Source organism: Coregonus clupeaformis, chromosome 21 (assembly GCF_020615455.1).
Source record: "Coregonus clupeaformis isolate EN_2021a chromosome 21, ASM2061545v1, whole genome shotgun sequence".
NCBI classification, from domain to species: domain Eukaryota; kingdom Metazoa; phylum Chordata; class Actinopteri; order Salmoniformes; family Salmonidae; genus Coregonus; species Coregonus clupeaformis.
This window is the reverse complement of record NC_059212.1, coordinates 18076119-18103717: the sequence shown is the minus strand read 5'-3', so window position 1 is coordinate 18103717 and position 27599 is coordinate 18076119. Positions and strand designations below refer to the sequence as shown.

Sequence of the window (27599 nt, the reverse complement as noted above, 5' to 3'; positions counted from 1 at the left end):
GAGAGTCACATCAGCGCCAGCCTTTACAGCACCTCTCCTCCCTGCTCCTCCTCCACAGGTATAAGCCTGCCTAAGGGTCTTTATAGCAGGCAGGCGGGTTAATGGAAAATAGTCACTGAGAGATGATGGAGGGTCACTGAGAGATGATGGAGGGCCACTGAGAGATGATGGAGGGCCACTGAGAGATGGGAGTGCGGGATACGGATCAGATGCAAACACACGAACGCATACACACACACACCATCACAGCAGTAACAATACAATGACATTTGACAGGCTGTGGCATTGATGTGTTTCTCTGAGATTGTTCCTCTGGGTGTGATCTCTAGGAGGACTAGTGACTAGGCCTGGGCTGATGCATGTCACTCCCTGGCTGCAGTGGGCCTCCAGCAGACAGCTGGGACTAAGTGCCCACAGGGGACCTCTACTACAGTATACTCCACAACAGGGACAACACAAGGAAATTCTCTGATTCCCCTCCAGCTCTCTGTTCACCTCTGGCTGTGGCTTATCTGTCTGTCTATCTCTTAGACTGTACATACTGTCTGTCTGTGCGTGATCTCTCTCAGGACAGGCAATGTCATCCAGCCAATAAGCGTATAATAATTTACACTTAGTGCTATTGTAGATCTCTTTCAATTTCAGGATTTTCTTTTCCAGTCAATGAGAAAAGAAGGCTAACCAATCTAATGGATTGCTAAACCCAATATAGCTTCCCTTTATGTCACGTCTGATAACCCCTAGTAATCCAGGTAACACTGGACAACAGATGAGATGCTGACCCCTTTCTGGAACAGTCAGGATTTGTTTCTGACCACTCTAGGCTCTAGTGATAAGCTTCAACCCAGACAATGGAAAAATATATCCTTGAGATGGAAAGACATACAGTAGATCCATTGTAATTCACCCACCATCTCTTACCTTCAGTGCCCTTTGAGAAGCCCATATGAACACATAGAGCCCATGTAGCACTAATACCAGGTTGGGTCTAAGTAGTCCTACACACTCACCGGAACCGAGGGGTTCTTCACAGTCAAACTGGGGGTGGTGGCACGCAGTGCCCCGCTCACACCATGGTAGTATTTAAAACAGATCTTGGTCTCCACTGAGAGGAAAGAAGAGACAGATGACAGAAGAGAGAGGACATGGGTTAGTTTATGAACAGGAGAGAGATTGTCCTTTCTTTTTAGAATGACCTACTGTTTGCATTATACATTATTTCTCTGTTTATTGGCACCTTTATCACGTTTCACAGTTGGACAGCTCTCAAAAACAGGCCAGAGCCACACCAGCGTGACCTAAGAAAGCTGTTGTGAGCAGCATGCCAATAAACTGGGGGAGAGAGAGAGCTGACTGTCCTCAGCTACATGGTTATTAGCAGCGGAGAGTCTGACACAGACAGATCATACTTTCACTTTAATTACACAGAGAGATAAGAATCTCAGTGGCTGCTTTCCAAGCTGCTAATCTACTGTGGTAGCTAAATTGAGATGCTTTAGAATCAACACCACTGAGCCTACAGGGAGGCACACAGGCACCAGCGAATGGTATTGGCTAAAATATTGATTGATATCTGATTCTTGCGAATGAGCTGTCCCCACTGATGAGGTGGGAGGAGCTCTTTGAGGGATGAGTCTTACTTTAGGTAAATAAGCAATAAGCAGTGTTAGCTAAATAACAAAATCACCCACAGATAACAAAGCCTTACATTAGCAGGACCAGATGAGAGGAGGATAGCCCTATGGTAATTACTCATAGATCCACTTTGTGTCTAAGCAGAGCTGTCCACACCGGGGCCTACTGTACTATACAGTCAGTGTGGGTTCTAGTCTAGTGGAACTAATGGGATCATTTGGCTGTGTAAATGATGTAAATTATTTTATTGATGGGAATCCCTTGCCTAATAGACTTGCTTTCATCTGTGCAGAGTAAGAAGGATTTGTGATTCTACAAGGAAATCCTGAAACTTATGGAAGTCTGCAGATATGCATGATACAAAATGGTCACAATGGTAATGAGAAACAAAATAGTTATGAGATAGTTTCAGTGTTATGTAAAGATATGCAATATGCCCTGACGAAGCAGTGTCCTGTTCTGAGCGCTAGATGCTACATCCGTTATAAAACAGCTCTCTCAGTTTGTGGGGGATGTTGTGTACTGTAATGTAGCTGGTTTTGGATGTATTTCCAGAAATGCACTTACACTCCACAAAATAGGAGTTGGCCTCAATTTTCCACACTATCTGGCCCTTGTGGGAACCATTCACTCCGCGGCTCTTGTAGTCTAGAAAGTTCTCAGACGAAACTTCTTCTGAGAGAGAGGAAAGAGAGGGAGGAAAGGTGAGATACAAAGTCACATTACATTATCACACAAGCATTGTCAGTTACCTGTGGATATGTTACATTAACTGTGTCTGAGCCCCACAACACCTTATCAGGACACCACATCAACACCTTTAGATTACCTCAAATGATAAGGGAATGCAGACCTGACATGACCGGACATGACCGGAGTCATCGCATTGCACTCTATGTACTGTACATACAGTCCCTTGTAGACTTGACATTCTGGTTCCTGTCCTAGACATTTCTTCCTCTTCCTCACAAGCAACTTCAAAGAAGATCACATGCAGTATGTGTAACAGCTTTACAAGATTGGAAACAAACTGCTCTTCATCTCACTGTCTCTAGCTGCCTCTATCATCTACTGTTACTTATTGCTTCTATGAAAATCCATTGTAAAAATGTTCTAACATTTTTTATGGCAGTGCTCACCAATGAGGTACATGCCGATCCAGTCCCCAGCGTCCACCTCCTCCTTGATGTCCCAGCAGATGAGGATGTCCTGGGTCTGACCGATGGCGTAGAGCGAGGTGCTGACGGTGAGCGTGGAACGGCTGTGTGATGTCACCAGGTCTGTGTCGCTGGTCGAGCGGTGCATGGTCGCCACGTCCTCGGGAAAGCCGTTCTGGAAGTTGACATTAGGGAACTGCTCGGGATTGTAGCTGTGGCGGATCGGGTGCTTACAGCGCCGGCGGTTCTGGGACGAACGAGACGGGGATGCCATACCTGCTAGTCCGAGTCCCAGAAACCTGTTCTGGTACAAGTTCTGGAGAAGAGGAGAGGAAAGACGAGGAGAGAAACTGTGAATGGGGAGTATGGAGAGCTAGTATTGGAGAGAGTTTAGGGAGGCCACATGTTAGCATTGCTATTATATGTTTTTGAGATGCATACTGTAGATGAAGTCCAATCAAAACCTTTATCTCCATCTTTAAGAACATTGCAGGTGTGTTATTCTGTTGGTTATCTCTGGGCAGACTAACAGGTAGTGATTTGTACAATCCTGCAGAGAAAGTGGAGCTATCCACTTTGTAGCAATAGCTTCTGAGTGGGTGGAGAGACAACAATGCCCAGTTAGTGAAGAGGGAGCAGTGTGACTAAGGTTAAAAAGATAATGCATTCAGTACTAGTTCATAGAGATTGATAAAATTCATATAATTGTGTTAAAAAGTTAAAACCCGTCAAGCGTACAAAGGGTAAAAATTGTAAGAGGAATGTGTAAACGTTATATTGATTACTTTATTTTGTGGTGCCTAATTTAAGGGTAAAAGTGTTAATCTGTGAGCTAGTAAATGCTCTTAATCTATGAGCCTGAGATCGATTGCTTTGATCTCCACCCAAGTTCCCGGGGAAATTGCGGTCTTTTCCTCATTACACTAAAATTCTCAGTGAGGAAACATAACTGTGTCACTCTCGTGATTATTTCTCCCCTTTTTCAGGGGCGTAACATTTTGGAGGCTCCGCTGAGATTGCTGCTCAGATGTCCGGTTTCCACATATTGGTCGCTGAATTCCGAGCCAGCTAAATCCCCACATAACAACCCAGGCAGGCTGCAGTAAGGAAAGTGTTGCTGTTCGAGGGGAGATGGAAGTTGGTGGTTAAGTACGTGACAACTGAGGCCATTGAGAGACCATCAGAGACAGTAAGGACCATCTAATTCAGAGTCAACTCCTGCACAGTAAAAGTTCCTCCTGTCAACATGACAACCGCCTTGGAAGAACTACAGGAAGAGGTAGTAGGAGAATTGCACACCCTGACTAAAGAAAAGTTACTAGACGTATGTGATTTCCTTGACATAACAGGCGAACAGAGAAGAGATGTTCAAGACAAATCCCGCATATCATTGATGACTCACATTATGATGTTCCTTGAAAGATAGGAAGTTGCAGAGTTAGACGATGGCGGCATGTCGGAATTGTTGCTACTTAAAGACAAAATGACAGAGATGATTAGTGGCATAGATAACAAAGCAGGGCAAACTGACCATGATATTGAAACAGCCGGAAAAGCCAGTGATTCTCTGCGCCAGCCCCAACCCCCTGCCCATCTTCAGGGGAGCATGCAGCCCTCACCCAGTGCACAGCCCGCCTCATACTGGCGCAAGGAGTTACAATTTTCTGGTCAGATAGGTGAACCGGGCCAGAAAGATAAACTGACTTTTTCCAGCCTTGCCCATCAGATTGAGAATGGATTTAACAGAGGCTATCCTGAGGTAGAAATAGTAGATGCGGTAATCAGGGCTATTTCTCCAGGCTCAGAGCTACGCAGCTACTTGGAAGGTAAACCCCAGCTAACTCTTCCCACACTTAGATGCATCCTGCGTTCCCACTTCCAAGAGAAGAGTGCAACAGAGCTTTACAAAGAGCTAGCTTCAGAAGCACAGCATAGCAAGGAGACCCCTCAAAGCTTCCTGATGTGCGTCTTAGATTTGAGGCAGAAAGTACTATTTGCGTCCCAGGAGTCAGAATCAGGGTATGACCCTGCTCTAGTCCAGTGCATGTGTTTACACACAGTCCTTACAGGTCTCCAGAGTGACAGTATCAGGATAGACATGCAGCCTCTCCTGCTAGATAGCGAAACATCGGATGAGGTTTTGCTAGAGAAGCTTAACATTGCTTGTGCTAATGAGATAGAAAGACGAAACAAAAAGCGGTTTAATGCCCCACAGCCTGCTACAACTGTAAGTGTAGTCCAGTTAGAAGATACGCCATCTGCAAAGTGTCCTGTGAAGGAAGCCAAAGCTAAGATACCCGCAGAACTGTTAACAGAGTTAGCTGAACTTAAGACAGGTGTAGATTCCCTAAAAGGTCTCAGTGCAGAGATTGCTCAGATTAAGGAGACATTACAGCAGCCTATGTTTCAGTCACCGCCTTACGCCTATGCCCCACCTCCAGTTAGAAGGCCAGATAGGGACCCCCAGCCACCTGTTTCCCAGAAGCAGCATTACAGCAACTACAGTCAGCCCCAAGCACCTGACCCTGCGCAGCATCAATATGCACCTAACCTGTATACCAACCGCTCTGCTCAAGCTCCAAGGAGGTGTTTTGTCTGCCAGCAGGCCAGAACAGATGCACGCTGCACACACTGCTTAAGATGTGGGAGTGGAGAACATTTTCAAGCTGGATGTAAAATCCGGGGAGTCAGACCATCAAAAGAGGCCCCTTTTAAACGGGGAAGGGTTACCGCTGAGGGACGAGTGTTAACCGTAGCTACCAAAAAGTCCCAGAAATTTGCAAATTGTGCCAGAGAAGATTCATTTGAGAACCTGAAACAATGTTCATCATGTAAAGAAACACTGTACTGTTCCAAAGGATGTCAAAACCAACATTGGACTAAACATAAGGGAAAATGCACTCACCTGAAAATTGACTCTACCAGTGAAAAGCTTTCCTGTACAGAGGAAAATGCCCACTCTTTACCATCCCTAGCTCAAGTTTGCCACCCCCATAAGGTCACCTCACTAGTCGGCAAACAGTGCCTTATTGAGTGTCACCTGAATCGCCACCACCTCCAAGCCCTATGGGACACAGGCTCTCAGGTATCGGTCATTGATGAACGATGGAAAGAGGAATCTCTCCCAAACGCAAGGCTGAGGGATGTTTCAGAAATGCTGGACTCACCTGATGATCTAAGATTGACTGCAGCAAATGACACTGAAATGCCGTACCTGGGATGATTGAAACAACTTTTCGGCTAGCCTCTGAAACTGACCAAACAAAGGAACTGATCATCCCAGTGCTGGTAATGAAAGGCTGTCACCTATCTCATCCCATCATAGGTTTCAATGTTATCGAGCACATCCTGACAATGACCGAAAAGACTAAACGGTACAGTACAGTGAAAAAAGCTTTCCCAAGCCTCAAAATAAACAAGGTGAGAGCTTTTATACAGACAGATGAATATGCAGTGAAAACCAAGAAAGAGAAGATTGCTGTACCAAAACACAGTAGCATTCAGATTGAGTGCCGTGTAGCTTCCCAGCCTTTCAAAGAGGACATGACAATGCTTTTCCAGCCAGACCTGAACCTGCAGTGGCCAGATGAACTTGAGTTCTTTGACACACTAGTCAGAGTCAGTAAAGGTGTTTTTCCAGTTATCATGCTTGATGTCTCTAACCCCACTGACCACAACATTGCCCTGCTAGGACGCACACTAATCAGTACAGTACAAACAATTATGACTGTGTTACCTACCCAAGTCTTTGAAAAAGCTGTCACCCCAGCCACAGTGAATCACACCAGCGTTCGAACCCCATGTACTGCTACTGAACAGTGGGATCCAACAGTAGGTTTAAGTCACCTAACCGAAGAGCAGAGAGAGGTTGTTAGGCAAATGCTTAGAGAAGAGTGTCACTCCTTCTCCAGATCAGACAATGACATTGGCTGCATTGAACGATTGAAAATGACTATTTCTCTAAAGGACTCTGAACCAGTCAGGCGCACATACATGTCAGTGCCCAGGCCACTGTATCAGGAGATGAAGGGTTACCTTCATGACCTCATAACCCAGGGCTGGGTTAGGAAGTCAAACTCTTCATATTCTTCACCTGTCGTGTGCGTTAGAAAGAAGGACGGGACCCTCCGGTTGTGTATAGATTACAGAGACCTGAACAGAAAGACACATCCCGACCGCCAGCCCATCCCTCGGGTCCAGGACATCATGGACAGTTTAGGTGGTAATTCCTGGTTCTCCCTCTTAGATCAGGGAAAAGCGTATCACCAGGGGTTCATCTCTGAAGAAAGCAGATCACTGACAGCATTTGTGACCCCGTGGGGACTCTATGAGTGGATACGTATGCCATTCGGCCTCATGAACGCTCCTGCAGCTTTTCAGCATTGTATGGAGGAATGTTTGGAAGGGCTCCGGGATAACATCTGCATTCCTTATCTGGACGACACGCTAGTTTTCAGTAAAACTTTCGACAGCCATGTGAATGATGTGCGAAAAGTTTTGCAGCGTCTCAGAGAGTACGGCATCAAACTCAAGCCAAGTAAGTGTGATCTCTTTAAACCCCAGGTCCGTTATTTGGGCAGAATAGTGTCTGCAGAGGGCAGCAGAGTTGACCCAGCCGATTTTGAAGCAGTAAGAGCGTTGAAAGAAATCAGACCAGAGACTGTAGGCCAGCTCAGAAAAATGCTTGGTTTACTCACTTACTACAGACAGTACATCAAAGACTTTTCTAGGAGGGCCAGCTGTCTGTATGACCTCCTGAAAGCAGATTCAGAGAAATTACCTGACCACCCACGGAAAACAAAAACAAAGAAAGTAAGTCATGTGGTGCCCTCAAACAAGCCAATCCTGTGGACTGACCAGCATCAACAGGCACTTGAACAGCTGATTGAGTGTTTGCTTCACCCACCAGTCTTAGGTTTCCCTGATTTCACTCAGCCATTTGTTGTACACACTGATGCGTCACACCAAGGCTTGGGAGCAGTTCTTTATCAAGAGCAAGATGGGAAGCTTAGGGTCATTGCTTATGGTTCTTGAACCTTAACAGCAGCTGAGAAGAACTAGCACTACCACTCTGGTAAGCTAGAATTTCTAGCTCTAAAATGGGCAATCACTGATAAGTTCCACGATTATTTGTACTATGCTCCGACCTTCACTGTATACAGCGATAACAACCCGCTCAGCTACATTCTGTCTACTACAAAACTGAATGCAACCACTTCCAGGTGGGTTGCAGAATTGGCTGATTTCCACTTTACAATAAAGTACAGGCCAGGCAGAGAGAACAGTGATGCAGATGCTTTGTCGAGGATGCCACTGGATGTAGAGTCACTGATGAGAGAATGTTCTGAGGAGCTTCCACCAGACACCATTGCCGCCACAATACAAGCAGTTGAGTTACAGAAAGAGTCTGTTGTACCTTGGTCACTTTCAGCTGCATCTATGTCAGTATCAGCTGAAGGTGAGACAACCACTGCAACAATCAGCTCGATTCCAAAAGATGGGATAAGAGAAGCACAAGAGTCTGATCCGGTCATCTGTCCTGTGCTCGATTTCAAACTGTCTGGTTCCAAACCGCCAGTTAAAGAGCAAAAGGAATCTAGTCCAAAGACAAAATGCCTATTCAGAGAATGGGACAAATTGACAATAGACAGTGATGGCATTCTGTACAGAATCACTACAGCCCGCAAGCAGTTAGTTCTACCAGAGCAGTAGAAAGGTAAAGTGATGGAAGAGTTGCACAATAACATGGGACACCAAGGTACTGACCGCACTGTATCACTAGTACGTGACCGCTTCTTCTGGCCATATATGCAATCTGACATCGAGCACTATGTGACTATGTGTCACCCCCCTCCTCCGCACACTCCACTGGCTTCCAGTTGAAGCTCGCATCTGTTACAAGACCATGGTGCTTGCCTATGGAGCAGTGAGGGGAACGGCACCTCCGTACCTTCAGGCTCTGATCAGTCCCTACACCCAAACGAGGGCATTGCGTTCATCCACCTCTGGCCTGCTAGCTCCCCTTCCTCTGCGGAAGCATAGTTCCCGCTCAGCCCAGTCAAAACTGTTCGCTGCTCTGACACCCCAATGGTGGAACAAGCTCCCTCACGACGCCAGGACAGCGGAGTCACTCACCACCTTCCGGAGACATTTGAAACCCCACCTCTTTAAGGAATACCTGGGATAGGATAAAGTAATCCTTCTACCCCCCCCAAAAAAAATAAAAAAATAAAATAAAAATAAAATTATTGTAAAGTGGTTAACCCACTGGCTATAGGGTGAATGCACCAATTTGTAAGTCGCTCTGGATAAGAGCGTCTGCTAAATGACGTAAATGTAAATGTAAAACTTGTAGCTGTGTCAAGCAGAAAAAGCCAGGCCATGAAACAAGAGCTCCTCTGACAAACATTGTGACAACACAGCCATTTGAACTGGTATGTATAGATTTCCTCCATCTCGACAGATGCAAAGGGGGATATGAGTACATCCTCGTGATTGTTGATCATTTTACACGTTTCACCCAAGCCTACGCCACCACATCAAAGTCAGGAAAAACTGCTGCAAATCTCATCTTCAATGACTTTGCCTTGAAGTTTGGGTTCCCCGCCCGCATCCAACATGACCAAGGGGGAGAATTCGAAAATCAGTTGTTCCATCAGTTAAAGAAACTCAGTGGCATGGCGGGGTCCAGAACAACACCCTACCACCCGATGGGGAACGGTCAAGTGGAACGAATGAACAGAACATTGTTGCAAATGCTAAAGACACTAACTGAGACGCAAAAGTCAAATTGGAAGGAGTCCCTGAACAAACTGGTTTATGCCTATAACTGCACCTGTTGCGAAGTGACTGGCTATTCACCATTGTATCTTCTGTTTGGGAGATCACCCAGGCTTCCAGTTGATATGCTCTTTGGATTGTGCACAGAGGCAGGTTCCAGTAACCAGTGAGACTACGTGGAGAACTGGAAATGAGGGATGGAAGAAGCATACGCCATTGCAAATGAAAATGCTCAAAAAGCTGCTGAAAGAAGTAAGAAGTACTATGACACTAAAGTTAGGAGTTCAGTGCTACAGCCTGGCGAGCGAGTTCTGATTAAAAACCTGACACCAAGAGGAGGACCAGGCAAACTCCGTAACTATTGGGAAGATCAAATTCACACAGCAGTGAGACAAATGGGTTCAGACCTGCCGATTTATGAGTTGAGACCAGAAAAGGGTAGGGGATGCTCCCGGGTCCTGCGCAGAAACCTGTGCATGTCCTGTGACCACTTACCTTTTGAGACACAACCAGAAATGACTAAAGATGACAAAAGTAAGAAAAAAAAGAGACATCAGCCTGCATCACTGCCTCTAGATTCAGATGAAGACAGCAGGATGAATATGACCTTCATCATGAGCCGCTACAGGTCCCCACATCTCCTACAGTACCTGAGGAGAGGTATGCTGAACCAGCGAGAGAGTCGGAACACAGGCCCCCACCAGTGAAACAGACAGTTGCAGTGCCAGTTCCTGATACGTTACCAGCACAGCCTCTTGTTGAAAAGCAGCTGGAGGAGACAACAACAGTTAAAGACCTGCCTGCTGAGGAGATTAACTTGCCTGCTGAAAATTTGCCTGATGATCGTCCACTAAGTGCCTTTCCTTCATTAACTGCTGCTGCTGAACCTGAGGAACCAGCCTACCAGCTGCCACAAAGAGAGAGACACCCTCCAAGACGTATCACCTATGATCAGCTTGGTATCCCTTCCTGCTACAGTATCCAGCCACAGTTGTTCCCTGTCTACCCTGCACCAGGACTGGTTCCATGGCTGCCATCACTACAGCGATATTACCTTCAGCCACCCTACATGTATGGACTTCAGCAAACATGAGGCTACAGAGTTGACATGTTTGACCATGGACTACTGACTGATTTCACAGACTGTCACAAGAGACAATTTGCTGACTATGCATATAGATCATTAAAACTGATGGACTGTTGACAATAGTATGAGAAAAGACTGCTTATGGACTGTTTATATAGCTGGTCAACAGATATGGACTGTGAATATAACTTATTGGTTCTATTTTAACTGTGAACTTTGACCTCTGCTCAAGTACTAGCTTACAGAAGAGGATTTTCTACGTCCAGTGCATTTAGACTGTTTAAGAAGACAATGTTGGTAATGTTGGGACAACATTTATTTTGTCAGGGAGCGTGTGACAGGTTGAAGGAAATACTCATAGCCTGTTATACACTAAAAGGTATTAGTAAGTTCATGGTATGTGAGGATCTTAAAATATCTAAGGTTAAAAAGATCATGCATTCAGTCATGCATTCAGTACTAGTTCATAAAGATTGATCAAATTCATATAATTGTGTTAAAAAGTTAAAATTGCAAAAGGAATGTGTAAACGTTATATTGATTACTTTATTTTGTGGTGCCTAATTTAAGGGTAAAAGTGTTAATCTGTGATCTACTAAATGCTCTTAATCTATGAGCCTGAGATCGATTGCTCTGGTCTACACCCAAGTTCCCGGGGAAATTGCGGTCTTTTCCTCATTACACTAAAGTTGTCAGTGAGGAAACATAACCGCATCAGTGAGGAAACATAACCGCATCACTCTCGTGATTATTTATCCCCTTTTTCAGGGGCGTAACAGCAGCACAGTGCTAAGAGTGAGGAACACTCCAGGGCCCTATCCTGCTCAGACTGTTCAGAGGTGATTGAGTGTGCTGCCTCTCTCTTTCTCGCTCTCTCATATGTTTACATTACCAAAGCAAGTGAAATAGCTAATAAACAAAAGTGAAATAAACAATAAAATAATGAACAGTAAACATTACACTCACAAAGTTCCAAAGGAATAGAGATATTTCAAATGTCATATTATGGCTATATACAGTGTTGTAATGATACGCAAATAGTTAAAGTACAAAAGGGAAAATAAATAAACATTCTCTCTCTCTCTCTCTCTCGCTCTCTCTATTCTCTCTCTCTCTCTCTCTCTCTCTCTCTCTTTCTCTCTCTCACACACACACACATACACACATACACGTGCACACTAGTGATAGTCGTAAACCCGCAGTCCCTTCGGTTATAAAATGATACACCAAATGTATCTCAATTACCTCAACTACCTCGTACCTCTGCCCATTGGCTCGGTACTGGTACTCCTTGTATATAGCCTCGTTACCCTTTATGTACACTAGCACGCAGTGCCGTGCAGGGTGGAAGGAGTGGTGAGAAGCAGAGTGGGCTGGGGACTGTTGGGCAGCACGAATGTGGCGTGGGAGGCGGTGAAAACATTCAGCATTTCCCAAGTGCATATTTCTGGTCATAAAGTTAATTTACGTAAATGGCTATTTAGCAAGCTAGCGGACTAGCTAACTTTATGGGCGTTGTGACATGAGAATGAAATTGTCATTCGTGTTGTTTAATGTTTTAGCAACTCCTGAGAAAACCAGCAAACCAGGCTGTCGTCTGGTGAAACAGTGGATATAAAGAATCTAGATTGCTAAAGCATTTACTGCAAATTGAATGTAGAATTTTGTAAGCTTGTCTTGCAGATATTTGACATGCAATGCAGCTGAAGTAACATAGCTAGCTAACTATTTGCTTGCTTATTGTGTAGTGGAGGATAGAAATACCTGTATGCCTATGGATGTGTAGCTAGCCATGTAGCATAATATAATTTTTATCCAGTCAGATAAACACTCCAAACAGCCTACCCGACTGCTTGGATGCATCCGCATGGTCCTAAAGCACACCGTTGCCTCGTTTTGTATCACATTCCAATGATAAAATGCAATTTCAGAATGTGGGGAGGACATGTCCCCCATCCCCAGTGAAAGTTGCGCCCCTGAATTATACACTTCAACAGTGTTTACCAATCCTGGTCCTGGTCCAACGGTTACACATTGTAACTATGCAATAGACTAGAAACATGATTTAACTAGTTAAAGCCTGATTTGTAATTCATATATACAGAAACAGAATTTAAAAAACAGTACACTACACTTCCTATGCATCATGTAAATACTCTAAAACCGGTTCATCTCAATATCTAGTTTCCTTCATTTGCACTGATCTGAGGACACAGGATAGGTGTAGTATTTCATAAAATGAGAGACTTAATTTCAACCAGTAGAGAATGTGAAATGCTTTATTGAAGAAGTTAATTATCCAAGTGTTCTAAATACATAATACACGCATTATAAATATTATAATTGTAATATATATTATAAATAAAAGTTCAATCTGTACTTCAATGCACATCTGGTGTGCATTATAAAAACAGAGGAAGAAAGAGGAGGTGGGGAGAGAGGTGTGAGAAAGAGTGTAAAATACAGAAAGGGAAAGAGGGAAGAACAGAGGAGCAGGGAAGACTGCATATGATTAATGTTGCAGCGCTACTAAACTTCATATTCTCTCAGTTCATCACAATTACATAATAGTGTCTCTAGTGGTGTCTCCTGACCTGCCTTGGGCCCCCAGTTGGCCCAAAGGTTATCTTAAGAGCGGGTGAGGTGGCGATGACGGGACTGGGGGTTGGCATCCTCTCTCACATCAAAACATACCTGCAGATGAGAGACAGATGGAGAGAGATAGAATAAAAAAAAACACAAGGCTTAATCATGCTAACACTGTCAGTCATCATAATCATCAGGAGGTGAAATGCAAAACTGACCTTGGATCATTAACTCTGGGACTACTACATCTCTATCTGTATTTCAATGTAAAGCATCTCTTTAATAATACTTCCTGTTGACCCGACCAAGTGACCTCTCACCTCTGAAGATGCAGTGCCCTCTATGTAGCCAGGTCAGATGCGGGAGGGGTTCACCGACACAGCTGATATAACCTAGAGGATTTAGGGAGAAGGGGGAGAGGGATGAAGTGAAGGAGAGAGACTGTTATTGAGAAAATAAGGTAGTTAAAGAGACCGTGTTCAACAGGAATCTGTGTGTGTTGCCTCACCTGTTGTCCACACTAAGTGGCTGCAGAGTACTTTATACTGAAAAACATGCACAGACACACGAGGACAAACAATATAGCGTAGTTATATAAATATAAATAATTAAGTGTCTTACTATTCTCCATGGTTGGTCCTCTTGCCTATTATTTGAAGGTGGAAGGAGCCACAGTTATACACCTGAGCCTGCTTACTGCACAACACAATCCATCAATCAGATTGATACACGAGTGTGTAGCTGTGGGTTATAGGGTGTCTAATTGTACAAAAAAAATTCAATATGGGTGACTCTTAAAGGAGCCTGTTTTGTTTTTGTACAGACATCACCCTTACCTAAACAGCAAGTAGAAATCAATTGAATAACTGCAGTTGACATAGCTAAGTAAATGGAAGAATACTCTTATTGAAATGTGAATGGCTCTTAAAAGAGCCTTTGGTTGTGCATAGTGTAGTCTATGGTGTTGCCAGGGAACAGCACCCTCTTCGAAGAAGTAGGAGGTGAAGATCTCCCACACATGGATTGCCTCCCGTGCTGTGTTGTTGGCCCCCATCCTTGAAACATCCTGCAGAGTAGCAGACCTCTCCTCTGGCACACGTCGGTGAACTGCAGATCTCCTCCTGGTCCTCGTGTCCATTGTCATGAAGTTATGCAGGACACAGGTAGCCTTCACACACCTGAATTTCCCCAGGAGGCAGTCCCAGATGGCCCTGGTCACCCAACCGTGCAGTGCCCTAGACAGTAACTGTAGGCAATCGTTTTGAAGGAATCTCCAGTTGCAAGGTATCTGTAGGAATATGGAAGATAATGTCATTATAAGACTTTTACATCACCAGGTCATTGTGGATTACTAAAGTATTATATATCTTATAACAAATCATGATAATATTGGATAGATAGATGCATGTGTACACATATGACAACAGCAGGATCACATCAAGGATAGCATCACAAATGAATACATAAATACCACTTGAAGCTTGATGATGAGTTGATCATTTGAATCAGCTGTGTAGTGCTAAGGCAAAAACAAAAATGTGCACCCCTTTGAGTCCCCAGGACCAGGACTGAGAACCACTGCTCTTCATATTCATTGGGACCTCTTCATCTGCAGACAGGCTTTCACAGCTCTCTGTATCTGAGGACAGAAAACATCACAAGAAACAGACTCAATTATACTCAAATTAGACAGCCCTGAATATTATGTTACTATTATCTCTGTCCTCACTTCTAGGGACTGGAACTACACAAAAGTACCTGCCCTATCCATAATAGCCTACTCTCTCACTTTGACAGTTGGGGCTGCTATCCTTTCACCCTTCTCCATGGCTGTTAGCTAGCTACCTACAAATGCATTTTGAGTTTGTTTTTACAATTATAAATACATCAAGATAGCTAGCTAAAAGTTAGGTAGCTGGTGATATCTAATTCACTTAGCTAGCTAGCAAGCTATACAGTATGTAAAGTTGGCTAGATAGCTAGCTAGCTACGTTGGCAGCTCATTTGAGTTAGCCTGCATTGTAGCTAGTTAGCTAATAATACATTGTTTAAAAAAGAAATAAATATGTATTTACTTACTTGAATAGGTTCTCCCAGACATGTGGACGATTGGAAATAGGGCAGCAAAGTTTGTTTGTCACCAGAGCGGTTTAGAGCATCTCACTATTTACCTGTGAATAAATTCATTAAATAACAAATGGATTAAACTATTTACCCATTTAATAACCAGACCTTCATACAGACTTGCTATGCTGAATCCTTGACGCACAGTCGAACGTGCTGCTATATGTTGCCAGTACACCCACAAGCGAGCCACTCTGGGCGGCCGGAGCGGCAAGCAGCAATTTACCGCGTACAAACCATTATAGTTATTTTATTGTGTTACTAGTTCCTTTTTTTGTTTGCTAATCTTTTCTTACTTTTTAACTCTGCATTGCTGGGAAAGGGCTCGTAATTAAGCATTTCACGGTCAATTCTACACATGTTGTATTCGGCGCATGTGACAAATAAAAAATGTGATTTTATTTTATTTGATGTAGGCTAGATTTGGACTAAGGATCAGGAGTGGAGAGATATGATTTCTTTCTTTCAGCATCTTGAGAGCATGCTAATGCACAGTTAGATAGGGTCTGTAGAGGTTCTATCTTTATCAGCATCATAAAAGCTGATAGTATTTTGTAGTATCTGAACAGTTTATAATTTTGGCTGACGTTTGCAAATGGTGTGTTAGAGGAATTTTACTCTGCTTTGCTGAAACATCTGGAAAGCATTACTATAGGGGCCCCCTGGAACAGAGGAGACTTGGATATGTGGAAGCCAGGGATTGGTCTATTCAAACCACCCATCTTATGTTACATAGGATATATATCAGGTTTTCAACAAAGGACGGGGAGAATAATCATTTTTAGATTGGGTTAGTTGTTCTCCGGATTTCTGCAGAAATCTGTAAATTGACGCTGGAACCTTCGATATAATAAACCTTTATAATCAAGTACAGTGTCCGCGGATTTCTTGCCTACACAGCATATCAGCATCGTTGTCTCGACACCACAATTTCAATCACATAAAATATGCATCCAAACCTAACTGAAATCTTATCAGAAACATGTTGGGTCGTTTTCACAGCTTTCTATTTCCTTACAAATGGTCAAACTGATGTCATTTGGAAATGTTGCACAGAAAAAAAATTTTTTTTGTTTTGCTATTGCATTAACTCCCCGGTTCCTAAACGTCTTTGCTACATGAAAGAAGCAGAGATGACAAAGAAAACTTTACCGATGTCAACTAGATTGAAGCATTCATTCTATCGATTTATGACATTATTCTGGTGAGCAAGGGTTTCTTTAGTCTTCTAGGGCAACATATAATTACAGAAGAGAAGCTGCATGTACAGTATCTAATTTTAGACAAGTTTACTAACAAATAGCCTACCAAAATTGCTCTGCTATCTCTGACTGTAGCCTACAGCGCATTTTGTATATTAGCGCGTAAGGGTCGGGTGCGGGCCTCACATTTTCACTTTATCACATTTAGTCGGGTGGTTGTGTGTGGGTTGTTAGCAATTGCGGGCGGGTACGGTTGAACAAACCACTAGCGCACACACACAGATGCACTCACACGCTTGCACACACACACAAACACACACAGTGTCTCTACTCAGTCACTACTAAGTCAATGCTGGCTCAGTGAAAGATGAAGATATATCTGTTAGTCTGTCTGCCCGGGCAGCTGGCCAACACAATAGACAAGACCCCCACTCCGCGCTGAGAACAATCTACCAACACAATGACCCCTCAATGGCCTGTCTTATTTGAGCCACTCTCTGGCCCTCCAGTGTGGAAGTCCATGCAGCTGCCAAGCATCCTCTTCAACAACTCTGCCACTGTTCTTCAGCAACATGGTCACTTGTCTTCTGCCTGCCTTGATACAACCTCTGTCTGGATGGAATGCCACCATACACAACACACACTGTATAAGACATATTTGAGAGGAAGTCAAAAGAGAACGAGAAGAGCAGGGATGAATGTGACAATTGTACTTGTCATTCTCTGCTGTGTGTGCAGGTTAAGTAGAATAATTAAGTAGATAGAATAGTTGAGTAGATAAAATATTAAAATGGTGAATAAGCAAAAACAAATAAACAAGTTAGAAGAAAAGGTTAAGCTATACATTATCGGCTTCATATTTAAACACCAGTCAGAGAAAATACTCATCAGCTTCCCTGTACTATCTGCACTGTGCAGCAACTGAGGACATATTAGTGCACTTACATAATACAGTAGCTCATCTTTCACAGGAGCTCCAAACCAATTAATAAATGCAGACAGTATAATTTCCCATCCCTATCTTATTTAAAGGCTGCCAACTCATTATAACAATATCATTATACTAGTACAATGAAGGAGAGTTGTAAATCCCTTTTGATTAAATACAGAAAAAAGGTTGAGTGAAATACAAATAAGTTTTGTGGAGAAGTCTTGCTATAAAAAGAAAATATGCCTATTTTCTTTAAAGGTTGGACAGTTGCCATCATGATGCATGGATATGCCACACTGTAATTAATCCCATACTGTAGGCTACCTACCTCCACATAAAGCTCATGATTTTAATATAATTGGATTCACTCACTGAGACGAATCTGAAGAATAGGACCTGGTGCACTATCATCACAGCATCACAAATTACACTACAGCGAATCAGCAGCGTGATGCTAAACAAACCACATAGCTGATCGCAGCGTGCAGTGTGCTACCATGGGAACACAGCTAGGACAATATGGCTGCGTTCAGACAGGCAGCCTAATTCTGATATTTGTTTCACTAATTGGTCTTTTGACCAATCAGACCAGCTCTGAAAAATATATGTGAAAAGATCTGATGTGATTGGTCAAAAGACCAATTGGTGGAAAAAACATCAGAATTAGGCTGTGTAAAAGCAGCCTATATAGCATTCTGTTGTATCCAGATACTGAGATCCAGATACTGAGTGTCTTCTTCACTGCACTGGATTAGCAGCAACATCATAAATATCCTTCCAGTCAAGGAGCAGTGTTCAGTCCTCCTAATGCAGCTCTGCACTGGGCTGCCTAGCTGGTTGGTTAGATGACTCACGCAATGCATTTTTAAACTATGTATTGAGTGGTGGCTCAGCATTCTACTTCCTTCTGCTCATTTAAATCCACAGGGCTAAACCAAGCAGGACTGCAGCGGGAAGGTGTATTTTGGGGGATTTTGTAAAAGTGCTCTCCACTCTATCTCATCCATTTAGGAGCTCTACTGTTACTACTCCATGGCACACTCAGCATGGACAGAGATTTTGATTAAATGTACTCAGTAAGGTGTATCAAATAGATCAATTCTCCTTCAAATACATGACAGTTTGTCTTGCTAAAACCAAAGTAGGCCTAATATATGCCAGCCACTAAGAGGCGACAGGGGTGATCTATCAGGCCCTCAAATCCATTCCAAATGTAAGCCATGTGTATAATGGCTGCAGACAGTTAGCAGGCAGGGAAATACAATCCCTCTCCAACTTTTATGAGGCAGGGAGATAAGTGAGTATTGGAGGCAGCAGAGAACACAGAGGGTTTACAAGTGGATCCTGACTAGACAAAAGCCTGAAGGAGCTTGAGGAACAAACAAAGAAATAGTTCAAAATAGTGTAAATCGCTACATATCCACATGGAGAGTTTAACCAGAAATTGGAAGACATGCAGAGATAGAGGTAGGATTAAACAGGGTGTTATGTGGTTATGTCTCCTTGTTGTATTGTATTTAATAAGTCAGCAACTCTGGTCAGTGTCTCTGTCATAACTATATCACTTGCTATATTTTCTTTACACTGAACTATCCCACTTGACTTACACTGAGTAAAAGCAAGTAAAGAAAATGCTGTATTAATATATGGGGGCAACCCACGCATGGAAAATAAAATGTATTTCATTTACTTTACTTGATCGACAATATGACAACAGACACTGAAACTCTAGCAGCAATATTAGCTTGATTTCCCATATGTGCCTTTCTTGTATTCATAGAGATTTCACTGTGAACAAGCTGTCTCCTCCACATTGGTGATTTTAACATGGATCAATAGACTGCGGGTCCCCCTTCTACATGGTAGCGTGAGTCTTTGGCGGTCACAGGTGAATCAATAGTAATCTGGTCAATCTCTCTCCTACCGATCAGGATTACTGCTATTACTGCTACTTGTGAGCACTGACTGCCTCTTATGATGAAAACAGTCTCTCTATCTCCAGTAGTACTAGCAGTAGTACTATAGTAAATTACAAATTTTGCCTTCCACCTTATCTCACCTCTCCATCCTATGTAGTGTTGTATTTTAGATTCAAACACACACACTCTCTCTCTCTCGCTCTCGCTCTCGCTCTCTCTCGCTCTCTCTCTCTCTCTCTCTCTCTCTCGCTCGCTCTCGCTCTCGCTCTCTCATATTATGGTGGGGCATCCCTATAGGATTTACCTACTCTGACTTGGTTATACAGACTCGATCAAAACAGACTCTCCGAATGGAACGCCTAAATCAATACTCACTTTCTAATATCAATGAACACTACGAGACCATCCATAGTCAGCCATAGTAGTAAGCTACAGTACAGGGGCGAATTTTAGTGGCTGGCCATATATTTACAGCATCCGTGGAAACAATCTCGTTTGAGAAAATACATGAGGCGTCAACCTCAGTCAGTATTTTGTATCACATAGAACTCGTGATCCCATGCATCAAAATTAACTAGAGATCGATTCAGACACGGGCACGTATCAATTTAGCCACGACTATCTTATTCACAGATAGACAAATACATTTATTTAAACGTACCTGGGTCAGTGTCACCTGCCTTTGAATCATACTATAGATGAACCTTCAAATTCTTATGGCATTTCTCATGTTTTGGTGTTCTAAGAATAGGATATCGCATATCCTCCGTTGGGCCATGTTCCAGGTTTGTCAGCCGATTTTCGGACCATTCGTACGGCGATGCTGCTGTGCAATAGTCTTTCTCCTGGGTACCACAATGCTTCGACCAATAGCGGACCATTTTACATCAATTCAGCCTCTGTTTCGCTGCCCCCGCCCATGCACGCATCACGCACAAATTAAAGAAATGTACTCGCACGCATATCTAAATTACGTAATTATACTGAACAAAAATATAAACGCAACATGCAACAATTTGAAAGATTTTACAGCGTTACAGTTCATATAAGGACATCAGTCAATTGAAATAAATAAATTAGTCCCTAATCTATTGATTTCACATGACTGGGCAGGGGTGCAGCCATGGGTGGGCCTTGGAGGGCATAGGCCCACCCACTTGGAAGCCAGGCCCATCCACTGGGGAGCTAGGACCAGCCAATCAGACAGAAATACTCCTCAGCAAAATTTGAGATAAATAATATTTTTGTACATATTAAACATTTCTGGGATTTTCTATTTCAGCTCATGAAACATGGGACGAAGACTTTACATTTATATTTTTGTTCAGTGTATATATTTCACAAATGTACAGTATGTCCATAGTATGGAAGCCCATTCCCCCACCACTTAATTTTTCCTAAAAATGTCAATATTATCTTCATTTGTAGCATTATGTGGCAATTTCCATCTATCCACCTTGCAAAGTTCAGCACAGCACCACAAATGTGTGGAGAGCTGGTATTTGCCCCAACACTTTAGATTCGGTTCAATAAAAAAATATTGACACAAACGTGTTGAAAAATACTGTTGTTTAGACTGATTTGCCACATGATTCCTCAACTCATGCACAATTAATCTGTGCTTCAGTCTGATCAACTGTAGCCTACTGATAACAACCACAGCTGCTGGTAGTCTAGAGAAGCCTATGTGCTCTGACTCCCTCTGGCCAGGGGAACCAAAGTAATGTAATGTATTTATTGCCTAAGCTGTGTATTTATAGCCTAAAATAGGCCTATTTTTTTGTGTTCAGAGAAAATGTGAATGTGATCAAATTTGTTCTATATTCTAACTTTGGGTGGCTAGGCTACCTAGACCTTATCAATCCAAAATTATTGATTGGAATTAATTAATCAATCAACACAATAATGATGACATACTGTGTGAGTAACTTTTTAATTACAGATGCAAAGGCCTAGTTGATGCAACCCTACTTAAAGCAAACTCAGCCCTTATAGTTCTATTGTCCAATCGCAGTTGTTCTTTTTTTTTATTTTTTTTTTAACCATATGACCTGATTAGAAAAACTCTGGTCCCATCATAGCCCATATAAAACCGTTTTACAGCTGATTTATTACTATGTCATACTCTCCAACTAGGGTCCAGAGTTTTACCTGGTTGGGTTAGCCCAGTGGTTCTCTAACTTCTCCTCGGGGACCCCCAGACGTTTCACAATTTAGTTTTAGCCCTGAACTACTTCACCTGATTCACCTAATCAAGGGTTAGTTGACCAGTTGAATCAGGTATGCTAGTTTTGGAATATATCAAATACATGAACTGGCTGGGGGTCCCAGAAGAGAGGTTTGAGAACCACTGGGTTAGCCTACCAGATCAGGAAAAACTCTGGGTCCCAGGAAAACGTACGTATCTCAAAATGTTTACTTACGTATCTCAAAATTTCGACTTAGTGTCTAGATATTTTTAGACAGTATCTCGAAATTTTGATTTACGTATATCGACATTTTTAGATAGTATCTCGAAATGTTTTGATAGTATCATTTTTTTTTATTATTATTGCCGGGAATGGGCTTCCATACCTTTGAGTATCAATTATAGACCATGGGCTACTAGATATTGTGAAGCCTTGGATACTGAAATCATTTATACATTCTTAAGTAGGCCTATGTGTCACTTTTTAATGAAGATATAGTTCCTCTGTGTTATAGAAGCCTTGCTTGCCAGGCTTATGTTTCATTTGTACTATGGTGAATAGTGCCACCATGTGCCCATTAAGTGTTGCATCACCCTCCCTGAGACCAAAATTAACTTGTGCTTCTGACATTCACAGAAGTCTGTTTACTTTCTCCATCTGAGAGCTGGCTCGCTTACTTTCTTGCACTGTCGCTGCAACGCTAACACTTTTTTTAAAGGAGGCAATTTTTTTGTAAAGCTAACGGTACGTGTTTTCTCACCTCCCTTGAAGAGTCAGTATAAGCATCTGGTAAATGACTGATGTACAATTCCACTGAAGAATGATTTTGTAATATTGTTAGGGCTGGTTTCTCGGACACAGATTAAGCCTAGTCCTAGACTAAAAACATGTTCAATGGAGAACCTTCATTGAACATGCTTTTTAGTCTAGGGCTACAATTTAGAAAAATAGTTTATATCTATGTCCCCATAGGAGAACCCTTTCCACAGAGAGTTCTATATGGAACCCAAAACGGTTCTACCTAGTGTGGTGGATATTATAAAATAAGGATTTGCTGGAGTCCAAGTCAAACTAAGATTCTTTATTTTTCTGAGCTCAGGAGAATAGCAGTTACACAGTGCAGTGCAGACAGTCTGAATTCTGAAGCATTGGGTGATAAGCACATCTTTATAGTTCCTGTCCTTGGGCAGAACTTTGTTCTGTTTTCATCTATACAAGGATACAGGTATAGCTGGTTTGCAACACAGGATTATACTCCCAAGAACAGGAGATGATAATAGGACAGTTTCACACAGTTTGACAAGGTTAGTCACATACTCTACTCCTGAGTGGCGCAGTGGTCTAAGGCACTGCATCGCAGTGCTAACTGTGCCACTAGAGATCCTGGTTCGAATCCAGGCTCTGTCGCAGCCGGCCGCGACCGGGAGACTCATGGGCGGCGCACAAGTTTGCAACGCCAGGGTTGTGGGTTCGATTCCCACGGGGGGCCAGTATAAAAAAATATGTATTCACTAACTAACTGTAAGTCGCTCTGGATAAGAGCGTCATGTAAATGTAATACTCAGTTATGTGTACACATACAATTAAAATGTCCCATTACACTAGAACCAAACAGAGTTACAGTGGGGCAAAAAAGTATTTAGTCAGCCACCAATTGTGCAAGTTCTCCCACTTAAAAGGATGAGAGAGGCCTGTAATTTTCATCATAGGTACATGTCAACTATGACAGACAAAATGAGGAAAAAAAATCCAGAAAATCACATTGTAGGATTTTTTATGAATTTATTTGCAAATTATGGTGGAAAATAAGTATTTGGTCAATAACAAAAGTTTCTCAATACTTTGTTATATACCCCTTGTTGGCAATGACACAGGTCAAACGTTTTCTGTAAGTCTTCACAAGGTTTTCACACACTGTTGCTGGTATTTTGGCCCATTCCTCCATGCAGATCTCCTCTAGAGCAGTGATGTTTTGGGGCTGTCGCTGGGCAACACGGACTTTCAACTCCCTCCAAAGATTTTCTATGGGGGTTGAGATCTGGAGACTGGCTAGGCCACTCCAGGACCTTGAAATGCTTCTTACGAAGCCACTCCTTCGTTGCCCGGGGGGTGTGTTTGGGATCATTGTCATGCTAAAAGACCCAGCCACGTTTAATCTTCAATGCCCTTGCTGATGGAAGGAGATTTTCACTCAAAATCTCACGATACATGGCCCCATTCATTCTTTCCTTTACACGGATCAGTCGTCCTGGTCCCTTTGCAGAAAAACAGCCCCAAAGCATGAAGTTTCCACCCCCATGCTTCACAGTAGGTATGGTGTTCTTTGGATGCAACTCAGCATTCTTTGTCCTCCAAACACGATGAGTTGAGTTTTTACCAAAAAGTTATATTTTGGTTTCATCTGACCATATGACATTCTCCCAATCCTCTTCTGGATCATCCAAATGCACTCTAGCAAACTTCAGACGGGCCTGGACATGTACTGGCTTAAGCAGGGGGACACGTCTGGCAATGCAGGATTTGAGTCCCTGGCGGAGTAGTGTGTTACTGATGTTAGGCTTTGTTACTTTGGTCCCAGCTCTCTGCAGGTCATTCACTAGGTCCCCCCGTGTGGTTCTGGGATTTTGCTCACCGTTCTTGTGATCATTTTGACCCCACGGGGTGAGATCTTGCGTGGAGCCCCAGATCGAGGGAGATTATCAGTGGTCTTGTATGTCTTCCATTTCCTAATAATTGCTCCCACAGTTGATTTCTTCAAACCAAGCTGCTTACCTATTGCAGATTCAGTCTTCCCAGCCTGGTGCAGGTCTACAATTTTGTTTCTGGTGTCCTTTGACAGCTCTTTGGTCTTGACCATAGTGGAGTTTGGAGTGTGACTGTTTGAGGTTGTGGACAGGTGTCTTTTATACTGATAACAAGTTCAAACAGGTGCCATTAATACAGGTAACGAGTGGAGGACAGAGGAGCCTCTTAAAGAAGAAGTTACAGGTCTGTGAGAGCCAGAAATCTTGCTTGTTTGTAGGTGACCAAATACTTATTTTCCACCATAATTTGCAAATAAATTCATTAAAAATCCTACAATGTGATTTTCTGGATTTTTTTTTCTCAATTTGTCTGTCATAGTTGACGTGTACATATGATGAAAATGACAGGCCTCTCTCATCTTTTTAAGTGGGAGAACTTGCACAATTGGTGGCTGACTAAATACTTTTTTTCCCCACTGTATGCTATGGGGACAGCCGAAGAACCCTTTTGGAAGCCTTTTTTCTAAGAGTGTAGGCATAATCTCTGTCCGGGCAAACTGTCCCTAAATGTTAAGCAAAGTGAAATATGAATAATAGGATGACTAACAGGATGCTCTTCAAGCAGTTTCTGAGAAGTGTGAATAGGGAGGTCTGAGTAATACCAAGAACAGGCTGCTCTGAAAATACCTAAAGTGGAGAAGTAGTTTCTTTTCTTTCACAATAGTTAGGGCAACTAGAAGATGGTATGATAGGCCTAAATAGAGTATGATAGAGCATAGAATATACATATTTCTCAACAGGTAGACTGACATTCAGTTGCTCAACATTCAGAACCACATGCCACAAATAAATACATTATTTCAAGACTCTTTATTTATTTTATCAACAATTTCATGCAAAGATTCAGAGATAGTAACAGCTTAAGCTCCTGAAGCAAATAGAATGTACACTTTCTTGTATAGAATCAAATTATTCAAAATGTAATTTGTATTTTAACTTACAATTTAGCAACAAATGTTGAGTACATCAAGTCAGAAGCAAAACTACACATAATTGTACACATTGTGTTGCTCTGAAATTCCCTGAGAACATTAACAGTGCTTGTCCTCTGTAGCTCAATTGGTATAGCATGGCGCTTCCAACGGCAGGATTGTGGGATTGATTCCCGGGACCCCCAGTATGTGAAATGTGTGCACGCATGACTGTAAGTCACTTTGGATAAAAGCGTCTGCTAAATGGCATATTTTTGACCTGGGCAGGAGCTCACCGGCACCTCAAATGTTCTACTGCTTGAGCTCCTGTTCCTCTTATAGAATATTAGCTCAAAAGTATTGTGGAGTTCCTGCACCTAAATATAAACAGTACCGGCACCCAAAATGAGTACCGGAACCTATTTCACTCCAAGTCAAACACTGCACATCAATACTCTCTGTTTTAAAGACCAGTTCCTGTTCTCTCGTATTCATAAATGGAATGTGGACTTTTCTGAGAAGTTCTTCTACTGTTGCTACTTTGGCTAGTCAGGATATGTCTCTTCAGACATGGGATGTGCTTTGCAAGTAGTTTCCTAAAGTGACTCTGAAACTTTTTCGCAACAAATGTGTAAAAGACAGGGCTCACACAACAGTAGAGGTATGCTATATTCCTAGTGACATACAGAGCGTAATCAAGCACTTCAGAACACGGCTCAGAATCATCACTGGTGGAGAACTGGAGGGCCCTCAGCAGAATCACAACATTGTATGGGGTCCAGCACACAAAAAACGTGAATATAATCACAAAAATCAGCTTGACTGTCCTGCACTTTTCACTCATCCGGATTGACATGATTCGGACCGTGATTCTAACATAGCAGTACATGACCATAGCCAAGGGAAACAGGAAGAAGATCACAAACTGCTGATAGTATCCAACAAGCTGCCATTTCATCATGATCTCCTTGGAGAAGCCAGTCTCCTCACAAAGGTGTCCGGCTCGAGGATCCTTCCGGACGTTGTATAGAACCAACTCCTTGACACTGGCCAGAAGGCTGATACACCACACAACTGCTGAGGAGACACAGGCGTAGATCTTCCTCCTCCATTTGGCAGAGTTGATGGCATGGACCACAGCCAGGTACCGGTCAAAGGTCATGAGAGTGAGGAAGAGGACGGAGCTGTAGAATCCTATGAAGTACACGCTACCCACCAGCTTGCACATGACCGGGCCAAAGATCCACTCAGAGTAGTAGTAAATGGCCAAGAAGGGTAAACTGGAGGCGAACAGCAGATCAGAGATGACCAGGTTGAGGAGGAAGATGTTGGTGACGGAAGTGAGCTTCTCATATTTGCAGATAATGCACAGAACCAGCCCATTCCCAATGATGCTCAACAGGAAATTGATGGTGCAGAATGTTGGGTTGAACTTGGCTCCAAATCTGTTCACGGCAGCTGTGGCACAAAGACTCACCAGTTCATCCACAACATAGCTGGGGTCTGTGCCGTTATGATCCGTGTCATTTTCATCGTTGTAAAAAGCCAAGAAGTCGTTGTACTCTGCCATTGTTGTCAGTCTCTAAACCTGTTTAGAGGTTGTAAATATGTTTTATTTTCTGATCTGCTATTACCTCCTATGTATTTGCAGTTTGAAAGATAAACCGGTAGTTACACAGTATTTAGCTTTATGCTTTCATTTCTTTAACTTCAATTTTAAGTAAATACCAGAAACTACTCATTTTAATTTCTTATTAAATACTCTACAATCTGCAAGTGGACTGTATACTTATAGCAATACTTTAACAACTTACCAATGTGACCTTTCTAGGTCGTGGTGTTTTGATTGTCAGAAAGGGAGCGTTGTTTTCCTGTTAAAAGTGTCAGTGCTAGAAGGTTGAAGCTTTGTGTTCGAGAGGTGTTGCTTCTGCTAGAGATATGTGATCTACTCCAGCCTTAGAGCCTCCCTAACAAAGGGCTGTCTTGACACTGTTCAATAGAGGAACTACTGGAACCTTATTCATCTTAATCATAAAAAGGTTGTAACATGGGATTCAACTTATTAACAAGACTATAACAGAAGTTTATTAAAAAAAAGACTTCACAGTCAACAGTGCTTTCTCTGATAAGAAAATACATGTAGAAATGTATACATTTGTTTTGAAATGTGGATATCAAAATAATAAAAGGCAATTGTAACAGGCCAACAATATCTAAAAGTATACTACAAACTGTATGAAAATAGCCCATCTGATATATTTTTTACAAATGTGT

At 42.6% G+C, this 27599-nt stretch overlaps 2 protein-coding genes across 2 annotated transcripts in view; both read right to left on the bottom strand.

Moving 5' to 3' along the window:
• The window catches only part of hecw1b (HECT, C2 and WW domain containing E3 ubiquitin protein ligase 1b), a 53026-nt gene extending 32796 nt beyond the window's left edge, over positions 1-20230 (bottom strand). The window contains exons 1-4 of the mRNA XM_041842160.1: positions 20083-20230; positions 2775-3108; positions 2203-2310; positions 1011-1105 (exon numbers count right to left, since the gene is read on the bottom strand). Coding sequence (XP_041698094.1) covers positions 1011-1105; positions 2203-2310; positions 2775-3108; positions 20083-20112 — 567 coding nt within the window. The 5' untranslated portion in view covers positions 20113-20230. The remainder of the gene's footprint in view (positions 1-1010; positions 1106-2202; positions 2311-2774; positions 3109-20082) is intronic.
• Positions 20231-25680: 5450 nt separating this feature from the next.
• Positions 25681-27341, bottom strand: ccr12a (chemokine (C-C motif) receptor 12a). The gene is made up of 2 exons (XM_041841213.1): positions 27140-27341; positions 25681-26913 (listed from the first exon to the last, which is right to left on the bottom strand). The coding sequence occupies exon 2, from the start codon at positions 26893-26895 to the stop codon at positions 25789-25791; it is 1107 nt and encodes a 368-aa protein (XP_041697147.1). The 5' UTR covers positions 26896-26913; positions 27140-27341; the 3' UTR covers positions 25681-25788.
• Positions 27342-27599: the final 258 nt, after the last annotated feature.

Bases quoted from the DNA above. Each gene is read 5' to 3' on its own strand.
- ccr12a (XM_041841213.1), bottom strand. From the start codon at position 26,895: ATGGCAGAGTACAACGACTTCTTGGCTTTTTACAACGATGAAAATGAC.